The 11,674-nt window shown below is 38.5% G+C and overlaps 1 protein-coding gene across 7 annotated transcripts in view; it reads right to left on the bottom strand.

The window, feature by feature from the left end:
- Positions 1 to 482: 482 nt before the first annotated feature.
- Positions 483 to 11,674, bottom strand: part of LOC129245546 (uncharacterized) — a 65,520-nt gene continuing 54,328 nt past the window's right edge. For all 7 annotated transcript variants that reach the window (XM_054883760.1, XM_054883769.1, XM_054883776.1 and 4 more), the window contains exons 2-12: positions 9,417 to 9,878; positions 7,545 to 7,661; positions 7,303 to 7,483; positions 6,963 to 7,214; positions 6,761 to 6,877; positions 6,523 to 6,654; positions 6,193 to 6,452; positions 5,992 to 6,136; positions 5,777 to 5,926; positions 4,427 to 4,604; positions 483 to 4,353 (exon numbers count right to left, since the gene is read on the bottom strand). In XM_054883760.1, coding sequence (XP_054739735.1) covers positions 1,415 to 4,353; positions 4,427 to 4,604; positions 5,777 to 5,926; positions 5,992 to 6,136; positions 6,193 to 6,452; positions 6,523 to 6,654; positions 6,761 to 6,877; positions 6,963 to 7,214; positions 7,303 to 7,483; positions 7,545 to 7,661; positions 9,417 to 9,862 — 4,917 coding nt within the window. In that variant the 5' untranslated portion in view covers positions 9,863 to 9,878 and the 3' untranslated portion in view covers positions 483 to 1,414. The remainder of the gene's footprint in view (positions 4,354 to 4,426; positions 4,605 to 5,776; positions 5,927 to 5,991; positions 6,137 to 6,192; positions 6,453 to 6,522; positions 6,655 to 6,760; positions 6,878 to 6,962; positions 7,215 to 7,302; positions 7,484 to 7,544; positions 7,662 to 9,416; positions 9,879 to 11,674) is intronic.

Raw genomic sequence — 11,674 nt, 5'->3', positions numbered from 1 at the left:
AATTGTACCAACGCAGATTTCTAGCAAATATTCCAACTACGGCCGTATTGAAAACTTTAAACGTAAACTGCACTCAAAATATGTATTATTAAAAATTAATCTGTAATACACCGTGCGGATAACTTCTATACTCGCAAGAAAGTGGAATAAATTTGGGTAAACAATTGCAGAAGTATTGCAAAAGAATAATGCGTTTAACGAGTTTGATACATATATATTTTTTTTGGCTTCCCAGGTGCATATCTATGAAACCGGAGCCTTTAGTAATTTGAGGTACAGATGGTGCTAGATGCAAAGTGTCTCCATTTTTCATGAAATTCGTGGGTGAAACCTGCCATCGAGCCATTTTTCATCAGGTATTTTCGTCAATTTACGCTATCGATGAAAAGAAGTCGCAATCAGAGCGAGCTACGGTTGGTGAATAAGCCGCACGTGTTGACTTGTAAGAGTTTCACCTGGTTCATAGTTTTTTTAAATTCTCATTGCAAATTGAGGGCATTTACCACGGCACAACTAGGAGAAAAATGCGTTGCTGATAGAAATTTGAATTGAATATTGTTAGTAGGGCTTAAACACACTAAAATAAGGAGCTATGGACATAGGAAGTTGAATTCTGGTTTTGTAGATATACACCGTGTATACTATACGTATAGATATTTACGAACCTATGAATGCAAAAAAAAGAAAAACGATTAACAAAATTTTAATAATTGTGTATGTTGATTCGAAAACCCTCATTTTATCGGTTGGAATTCGATACAAATGAGGACACGCCTATCGTATTAACACGCTTTACTATGCACGTATTGCATTACTTTCGTAAGTTATATACCTATATAATAACATGTGATTGAATATTCGAGAATAACTGCTTTAAATCTAGTCAGACGAGATTTTGTACCTGTAAACGAGTAGCAAAAAGAGCAAGTTCAATAGTTGATCTAAAGTGCATATTTTATACCTAATGTATTTTCAAAACGTTTATGACTTCGATATATCGGAAATATGTATATAAGTATATGTGTGCAGTTATTGTACGGGCTCAGTAGATAGATTAAATAAATTGTTGTAGCCTAGGAAGTCAAAAATATTCGGAATATTATCCTTTTCTTCTGATGTATTCGAGATTTCACGTATGAAACGTAGGCTCATACCTACATATATGAATATAAAAATTTGAGGTGTAGGGCACCAATTCAAAGTGCATCGCTTGGGAAAAAGTCATGCAAGCATTGTCCTTCATTACATTGCGACTTTCATGCAAGCCTGCTTTGGGTTGGTCGTTTTCTTATGATAGTTTTCATATGGATATGGTTTCATAAATGAAATATGTAATACATTACATCTTTCCCATTGGGAGTTTAACAATTTTAGATGTGAGGATTCATGTGTGCTTATTTATTTATGTACGAGTTCATGGTGAGAATACTCGTAAGCTCCTTAGTAATGTGGCTAATACGTTCGCCAAGCACTCAGCCTGTAGCGCAAGTTGTCCGGCGCCCAGCGGACCAATTTGTACGCCTACTAATTCTCTGAAGCTGGATGCCACATCATGCACTTTCAGCACAATGTTTCGAGTTTGTAGAGGTGACGAGGTGTGGCGCGTCATATCTTGTGTGAGTTCAGTAATACGTCGGATCGCTGTTAGGCATGATGTAAGGTGTTCTGGCAACGTTGATAAAGTCATGTCTGACATAGCTACCACTAAAAACTTTGAGGCAGTCACCAACACTAACGTTTGCTCGGTCAGTTCATTTCGCGCCCGCTGGAATTTGTCCTCGTCGATACTAGTGCCACCACCAGCGAGTTGCGCTGCTGAACACTGTGCGGCTACTTGATCCAGTCTCACTAATAGTCCTGCCATTGCTATGTCGGTTTTGGCCAATAATGCCTCGCTGTCAATAACGTGTCCGTTTTTTATAATATATTTTTCACTGAATTTGTGTGATATGTTAGGATTCAATGGTACGGCGACAGGTCCAGGATTTTGCATTTTTCGTGCCATTTGTGGGGAATATAGCAAAGAGAGTGGAGGACGTTTATCAGTAGCTGGATTATGAAGATAGGCCGAGGGATAATCGCTGTTGGATCTTTGATGGCCATTGGATGGTGGGATACTAGGGCAATGCTCATGTAATTTGCTGGAGGGGTTTGAGCTAGGAAGAACCCGTAATGGTGTAAGTGGCGGAACTGGTGAAATATTTCCATTGATGGAATTGGTTATATTAACTGACGTATTTCTTGGAGTGGGACGGTTGGCTATTGGTGGCAATGGTGGTTTTTGCGGGGCTTCACTCACCGATGGAGTGGAACTAGTTTCCTCAACGCGACTCGAAGTACAAACTCTTGGCGGTAGTGTGGGTGGTTTCTCCCCTAGTGATGCTGCTTCTGGTCTCGAAAAGTTTTGTACTGGTTGTTGTATGAAATCAGTTGTGCTTTGCTGTTTCTTTGGGGAAAATCGTTGAATTAACTCTGCACTTTTAGGTGGTCGCACGGGTGGTTTATCTACAGATTTCGAACGTGGTGGTAACTTCAGGCCAATTTCCGTAGATTCTGGTACATTTTCAGCACTCCCTTCCTTTGCAGATTTTGGACAACATGAGAACTTGCCTTTGCGTTCAACTGTTGCATACTCGATAACATGTCCTCCTCCACCCATATTAATATCTCTTAATTTGCCCTGCTTTAGAGGTCTGTTTGTATCAACTCGTTTGGAAGATTTTGTAAACAATTCTCTTTTTTCTAATACAGAATTGCTGTAAAGATTTTCAGTTGGTTCTTGTGGCACACTCTTATTCTGCTTAAAGTTTTCAAATTCCTCTAGGTTAGGGGGTGGTGGAATAATAAAGGACATTATTTCTTCTGGTGTTAATTCTTTTGCTGGCGTTGCTCTCTGAGTCGGCGGCGCAACAACCACCTTCGCTAAAAATTTATCCAGATCGCCGTCAACATCGGCCATTGATATCCTTTTGGATCCATCATCAAATCCCTGTGGTGCTGCATTTAGTAAGGAAATCGAATCTAATTCATCAGGAGTACGTGGAGGTGGTATGGCGCGTAAATCTATTAAGTCGGCATCAGTTTCAATAAAAGTGTCTCCACGTATTTCAAAACCATATATTTCCGAGAGTTGTTTTGCAGCTACATCTGTATCGTGATTTTCATCTTCAACATTGCTTATCTCTTTCAGTTGCTTCAAGTACTCTTTCAAATTATAGTCTTTGGTATCCGGACCGAAATTGCTGCCGTCGGGACTGTGTAAGCCAAAACTGCTACGATATGCTAAATTCTGTTTATGGCTGTTTCTCCTTTCACTAGAACACAATTTTATTGGTCGACGAGCTGTGGGCGAATTTGTCGGAGAGTTAACCGATTCAGAATCACTTTCGCTTTGTGAAAAATCGGTATTTGCTTGCAGGTTGCTTAATAATTGCCCGAAATTATTAAATTTTCGTTCTGGACGTGGACTACAAGCTGCACTGATACTTGAAATGTTTATTGTTAGCTCCTGATGGTTACCACCGATAGAGTTCAAACTCTGGGTAATACCATTTAAGTCTTGGTTTATCGCTTCTGCCAAAAGTACTAAGGAATCGCTATGTTTAAGCGCTCCTGGCTGCGGGGTATCCTCTGTTGATGACACTTTACTACTGTTAATGCTATCACAATCGCTATCGAACTCAATAGCAGCTCCTGTTTTATTTGAGTTTTGCTCCGTGTTCAACAACTCATTTTGCCAAGAATTTATGCTACCATAAAAGTTGCAATTAACAGCGGACTTATGCCGAGCAGCGTACTCTGGAACCAACTCACCCTGCTCATTTAAATATTGTTCAGAGCTTTCCACCATCTTTTGCATTTCGTGAACGCGCCTTAGCACCTCCTTATTTTTAGCCTCAATAAAAGCATTTGTGTTCGAGCAGTTCGATCGCTCACAATAATTGCTACCACCGCCACTGCTGTCGCTCATACCGGAGTCCTTCGCTTCCTCTAGTAATTCCGTCGCCATAACACTATGAATATCCAGATCCATTGCAGCATTACTAACAAATGGCATATTATTTGGTTTTTGGTTACTATCGGCAACGTTTGAAGAGTTCATATTGCGATCGCAATGGTTGTTGCTGGTATCAATGGGTCCACCCAACTCCTGATTTTCGATTGCTGACAAAGTTAGATTTTTCTTTATTGGATGATAGGGAGGAGCCATAAGGAAATTTATGCTATGTGCTCTATTGTGAAATGGCAATAAATAACTCCAATTTGCCGGGAGCACAGTGTGTTGTGCTAAATACGACGGTGCATTGTCTTCGTTATATTGTTCCCTTTCTCGTTCTACTGGGAGCTTCTTTCCTAATGTAAATAAATAAATTAAAAAATGGATTAAATTGATATATACAAAAATTCCATGCTTAGAAAATCATACCTGTTAGCAAACGATGATACCCGGCCAAAACTAGTGAGAATTCGCATGCATCGCGGTCCTCCATCGAAAATCTTACAACCTTATCTCCTTGCATAAAAATCGCTACATTGCATGTCACGTCATCGTCCCTGCTGACAACGACATGACTAAAGTCCTCAATAGCGGATATGGGCTGAGGCTTTGTGGAATGAAAATATGGTTATTTGAATATATACAATATGTATGAATTTCAGTTATTGCCCAGGAAGATGTATACTACATATGTACATATATTTACACATACATATGTACATGCATAAAATATTATATTTGCCTATTCCGCGTTCTACATTGTTTAATGGATTTAAATTTTGACATTAGCGCTGTGTTTACGAAGATAGCTTTTAGTTGTCATTGAAGCAAATCAGAGAATTTTATTTAGCTTTAAAAAAGTAAATATAAAGAATTTAGATTTGGAAGAAGTAAGTAAATACACTTTGTACTCTCCGGAAGGTGTCTGGATAACACACTATGCCCAGCTTTTTTGAATTTGACTTTCCTCTTATTTCGCTAATGTATTTTACTTTTCATTTCTAATGTAAACATGTCATTTTGCTCTCTCACTTTCCCCTACTTTGCAAGTGTTTTGGGTACACCAAAACGTGATAAATTGTAACAATTGTTACAAACTATTTGCTTCATGAACAGAACTAACAATACGTCAGAATGTCGCTGGTGAATAATAGTTACCCAATCTACCCAAACAAACCTTAAGCCATTATATCGGATGTTAATTTGCATTTGTTTTGTATCAAAATCACGTTTTGGACTACCTCCCTTTTAAATGGAGTAAGGCTTAAAATCCGATGAATCTGATGAAGAATGAATTTGCATAATCAGTTTCGATTTTGATATTAGGAAAGTGAGAAACAAGCATTGGTAGTAAAAATCAAGGCAACAGTTATGAATTATGCATATTGGGTTTTATTTTGTTTGAAAATACATAATTTTACGTAACTTTTATTTATTAATTGACCATTTTTAATTAGTTTATATTTTAATATTTATTTCGTTGTCTTAGCGGATTTTCCGCTGTTAAACTTATAAGCTAAAAGTAGTGTTTCCGTTTTCCTCCTCCGCATTTCGTTAAATTTTTTCGTCTTCTTCTTTGGTTTTACACCAAAAATATAATATAATTAGCAAGTTTATTTTCAATGCTCAGTTTTCTAAAATGGCTCTACGTATTGTATTGTAATATTATTACTAGATAATGCAATGCCTAAAGTACTATTTTGAAAGCCAAAACAATTTAGAAAAGACGTCAAAAATATTCGCTGAGCAATAATTAATTTATATTAGAATACTACTTACCACCGAATTTCTTATGCTGGATATTTGGCTTAAGCCAAATCGTGGGCTAAGAAGCAGAACACGCTCGACACCTTCTCTTTGGTTTGTACTAAAGCATTTAGCGCCGTAACTTGGCAAGCTTGCAATAATGTCTAAGTAGTGTAATTTTGCCTAAAAATAAAATATTTAAACGAATTTTAATTTGGACGGAATGTGCATGCCAGCAGATATTTCACCTGGAGCTGTGTTAAAACTTTGGTTGAAGAGCCTGTCATCTCCGCATTCAATTTTAAAAAGTGGGATATCAAGCGTCTAAGCTCTTTTCGTTTCATTCCTTCGAATAGAGATATGGGCACAAATCTTTCCAAGCCAAATTCACGTCTAAAAATGTTTAGTTTTATATGCATATCTATTGATTATATATGTACACAACTTACTCGACAACCTTCACAGTCAATTTTGTTGGTGAAACGTTATTGGCCAATGCGTGTTGATGCATATGCAATGCGGCTAGTCTCAATGCGACTTCTGGCTGAAGTTCTGGAGCAAAACGTTCTTGAGTAACATCATTACAGCACTGCATGTACAAATAATCCAGTGCATTCAAATCCTTCTGAGCCAAACCCGCAGCAGATATTGGCACAAAAGTTATCCGAAATAGGCATCGCAGCTTATGGGCACCGGGGCGCGCAGCGATCTGCAATCACGCCGAAATAGAAACATCCAAAAAACAAGGTCGGTAAGAAATGAGAATAAAATGTATTTACGCGGGCCAGTGATTCCTCAGGATCGAGTAGTGTGAGTTTATTCCGCTTCAAACTTTTCACATGCTCCAGTACGAGGCTAAATATTTCGCCTGTGGAGAGGCACAGCTTGTCCAGAAGGGAGCCTACCACATCCTTCAAGTAAACAATTTTCGAATATTTCATTGTTACTGCTACATAAGTATGTGTATTGTATGTGGGTACAATACATAGTTTCATTTAGAATATTACAAGTAAATACCTGCACAGAGGTCGTCGCATCATACTTGAATGACTTTGTTTGGCCATTTTCCAGGAATACTTTGAGCACATTTGCCATAGGCGGCACACAAATGTCGCCCAAAGAGAATGCAGATGCCTGGAAATATAATAAAAATTACTCATTATGTGTTGTCTTGGGTGTCGTAACTAATTAAAAAAAAATTTTCTTATAGTCATCTTACTGGAAACAATGGAGATCCATTAACACAGACGCTCTCGGCAAAGCGTACTCGACTTGGCCGCGTCCGTAATTTCGCACGCTTCCCCGCTGAGAGGAGTGTAGATTTACGGCCGGGTGCTAAGTTATGCGCCGGTTGACACACCATTAAAGTCACTTGGGATTCACACGCTCGTACTAGCTGAATAACATGATCACGAGGAGCCTCTTTTACGTCCTCTCCGTTTACGACGAGAATGTGGTCTCCTGGTTGAAGCTTTTTCAAACAGTTTTAAAAGAAGTATTGATTATCCTTCAACATTGACATATTTATAAAGTGAAGTAGTAAGAGGATCTGTGGTTACCTTGTTCATGCTAGGTCCACCATCCGTGACGAAACGTACTATCACTGGTCGTTCACTGCCAGCAACAAACCCGAAGCCTAGGGTAGGACTGCGCTGAAGAATAACCATCCTTGGCTCTGGTGGATTTTCGCCCCACCGAATACTTTCAGGTGCCTCATAGGTTGATGTTTTATTTAAATGACTTCAGAAAATAGGGAAAATAAAGCAATTACAGTAAACATTGTCTTATTTCGTTTACTCACTTAATATAGTATGTTCGCCCTTTCGAGTCTACAGCTCTTTCCCAACCATATGGGAGCTCCTCGTTTATGCTCCAATCTTCAGAGGATGGCAACCAACCGGATGTCTGTGTTACATGACTAGCATAAACAAATAAAATCGTAAGCTTCAAAAATTGATTTGACTTAATCAGCAGATAAAACAAATATTTTTCTCAGCTAAGCATAATTAATTTTAATTACACCTTTTTTATGCTATATAGACAATTTTCGAAGCATAAGTAAAAATTCTGAGCCTAATGAAGTGGACAGCATTTCCTCTTGAGGCAGCAATTTTACTATAGTTGCAATTCAGTTTGCTTTGAATGAGTCCATTCATGTGCAGCCAATCACAAAATTAGATAATATAGTTGAGCATAATTTGCTTCTATAGTTCACAGCCTTTGCACTTAATTGTATATTTATGGCGCATTGAGCTGCCCCATACAACTTCCCTCCGGATATTTGTGACAACTATTTTAATTTTTATTTCCGTGACTCAACCATTCATGGCATTAAGTTATGAACTCTTTTCTGCTTTACAATTAATTTTAATGATATTTTACATTTAGTATTTTACCATGTTACATTTTTTTTTTATAAAAATTGAATTCTTCGCAACAGATACAATATTATACACACACTAGCACACCCGGCCCGCTTCGCTGAGCACACTAAAATAGAATAGATATGGTTTAGAACAGAAAAGATATGGTTTTCATATTATTTATTTCTTTATTCTTTATTCAAGCGCTTTGGCATAAGCAATATTTTTTGTTTTTCTATTTGTTTTTGAGTAAATATAACCGTATTAAAGCACTTATCAACAGCTTTCATTTGAACCCATATTGTACATACACAACCAAAGGTTGCCCGGGTCCACGTTTTGACCTATATCTCGAGACCCCAGTCACGGAGCGGCATGAAAAATACTCTGTACTAAAGCATTCACTAACAGCTTCAATTTGATATCCATATTGTACAAACACACTCTAGGGTCCACGTTTTGGTCTCTATCTCGATACCCCAGTCCCGGAGCGGCATGAAAAATCCTCTGAACTAAAGCATTAACTAACAGCTTTCATTTGATACCCATATTGTACATACACTTCCGAAAGTTACCCGGGTCCACGTTTTGACCTATATCTCGAGACCCTATCTACCAATAGGTATCCAAACTATACGGAAGCCATCTTCAATACCTACTTAACAATGTGTGTAAGTTTGGTTTAATTCGGTTCGAAGGCACGGCGGGTCCACGTTTTGGCATATATTTCGAGACCTTAGTCATCAATAGGTATCAAAATTACCCCGTATTAAAGCACTTATCAACAGCTTTCATTTGAACCCATATTGTACATACACAACCAAAGGTTACCCGGGTCCACGTTTTAACCTATATCTCGAGACCCCAGTCACGGAGTGGCATGAAAAATACTCTGTACTAAAGCATTCACCAACAGCTTCAATTTGATATCCATATTGTACAAACACATTCTAGGGTCCACGTTTTGGTCTCTATCTCGAGACCCTAGTCACGGAGCGGCATGAACTAAAGCATTCACCAACAGCTTCCATTTGATACCCATATTGTACATACACATCCGAAGGTTACCTGGGTCCACGTTTTGACCTATATCTCGAACCCTATCTACAAATCAATAGGTATCCTATGTTACTTCTATCACCTCCAAAAACATGTGTACAAAGTTTCGTAATAATCGGTTAAGTAGTTTTGGCGTGAAAGCGTAACAAACAAACTTACATTCACATTTATAATATTAGTAGGGATGAAATAAGAAATATATTTAAAAGTACCAAATAAGTATTTACGTTTATATGTACACACACTCTTACTTGCAATAATATAGTCGTCCCTCTTTGGCCACGTGCACAGTCCAGTCATTTTTTAGCTTTTCCTGCAGTATTTTCAAATGTCGATCGATTTCTTCCCAATTTTCGGCACTGCCCAAAACTGACACAGCTGCCGCCGTCGCTACAGCCGTACTGCCTAACAAGGTTGGGAAACCGGGAATGTCGGCGGGATGTACGCTGCAATTGGTCGCATTTTCACTTTGACTACCTGGCGATAAGGAAAGTGCGCCCGTTTCAGTTTTCACTGCTTTTGATGTTGCTAGCTCAGTACTATTTGTTCCTTCCGCGGTTGTTGTGTGAACGCTTTCCAATTTATTTGTGACGTTGATAGTCAATTGTGGTGATGATATTCTTGTTAAGAGTTGCGGCTTTTGTGTGGTTTGTATAGGATGAACATCGCTGTTTGAGCGCCCCGAAGGCAATAACATCGTTGAAGATCATTCGCTGCAATTAGTTTAAGATATGTGAACGGATGAAGAAATCATTGCTTTAGAAAGATTTTAAAAAATATATCATTCCATTTCTATAAAGTGAATCCTACATCAAAAGCTAAGTCAGCTAAGTTCTTTGAAGTTTTAGTTATCGGTCTCGGTAGCGTATAGTAGCTTGGATATATTTGAGTAACCAACATTTGCAGTGTCTTCCAGGTGGAAGTACTGAAAATAGGGGAATCTTGTAGATTTATAGTCGCAGACTTCCCTTTTAAGTGCAATATTGATTTTCTTTCGGATAGTCAAGCAATCCAGGGACTGGATTTAGTTGCAACAACCTCTAAAGTGGTGGAACAAAGCTGACAACAAGCATAACCACAAACAAACGTCAATACAGACAAACCTGAAACGAAAGGATGCCTGCAGAGTTACGGCGGCGATAACTGGCTTCTGGTTTATCGGGGAGCAAGCAGGCAAAATGGGCATCCCGCATAACACACTCTGTCACAGTTGTAAACAACCAGAGAAAATGGGAACAGTTTTTTATTTTCTCCGTGAATACCCTGCCTTATGGAAGGAGAGAATGTTAATCCTTGGCAACTCACTGTTCGAGTCTCGAACAACTGTCTGACTTAGACGTCATCGACCAAAGAAGGTTCTGAAACCACACAGAATGGATATAGGTATGCTGCAAATAACTGTTAAACAAGTTGGCAGCGAGGATGTTGGATTCCTAGTTGGATTCTGGATAAATCACCCCTTTAACCAATAAACTAACCTATAGGTTTATTCTGCACGATACCAAGGAGGTAATGACGGTAGCGAAATGTTGGATTGCACAGCGAAATTAAGCGTTACACAAAATTCATTGGACCAGACTCTTTACAGAGCTTCCTAAAGGCCACATAAAAGAAAAAATGGAGAACACGTAATTTATACGTGGATGGAAAGTCCAGGACTGCCTGCCTCAGTGCCAAAACAATGTATCCATCCTTCTAGAGGAGCGTCAAGTAGGCTCTTAAATCTGGATAAAGATACATTCCCTTCTCTAACATTTCAGTAAACGAGGGTTAGTAGAGTCAAACATCCGTCGTTTTTGTGAGACGGGCGATGAAACACCAGAGTCCACCCTCTGCGAGTGTGCAGTACGCGCGAGATGAACGTTTGCTCACCTAGAGGGTGTGGCTATGGATCTAAGTAATATGGAATAAAAAGATTAACGGAAAATAAAGCAAATTTTTGACGAAATTGATAAGCCAGATGGTAACACATGTTTTTATTTAAAACATGACACAAATCATTTTGTATATTGAAGAGCAAAAAAAACCACAAGCCAACAAGATAACTTACAGTCAAAATGCATTACTTTTAAGTATTATAGTAATTACATTTTTTAACACAAAATGCTTGGAGCTTCGTTGGAATCTATTCCTTTTTAGTATTTTCATTAGAAATTGTTTGCTATTCCTATTTTAACACCTTTTTAAGTTCAGGTTGGTTTCGAATTTCATGTTTTTAAATATATTTTCTTGGAACCCACAGGTTATCAATGACATTCAACTCTGGCGATTACACAGGTTTTTTAACGATATGCGGCCAATTCGAATAAACAAATTCTGTACCAACGCCGATTTATGCTTTGGGTCGTTACATGCATAAGAGCTAAAATGTTCCCGCAAGTTTCGGTTCCGGTTCCTTCAGATGGCATGCATCCCCATTACTTGTCCTCCACCGTGTTCGAATGTGCTACGCAGATTTGCGTTGACGCAACTAACGGAAAACGCATACGCATAATTTTGGCTGTTACTA

The sequence above is a fragment of the Anastrepha obliqua genome, chromosome 1, assembly GCF_027943255.1.
Source record: "Anastrepha obliqua isolate idAnaObli1 chromosome 1, idAnaObli1_1.0, whole genome shotgun sequence".
Lineage (NCBI taxonomy): Eukaryota > Metazoa > Arthropoda > Insecta > Diptera > Tephritidae > Anastrepha > Anastrepha obliqua.
The sequence above is the reverse complement of the archived record's forward strand: the minus strand, read 5'-3'. Positions and strand labels throughout refer to the sequence as shown.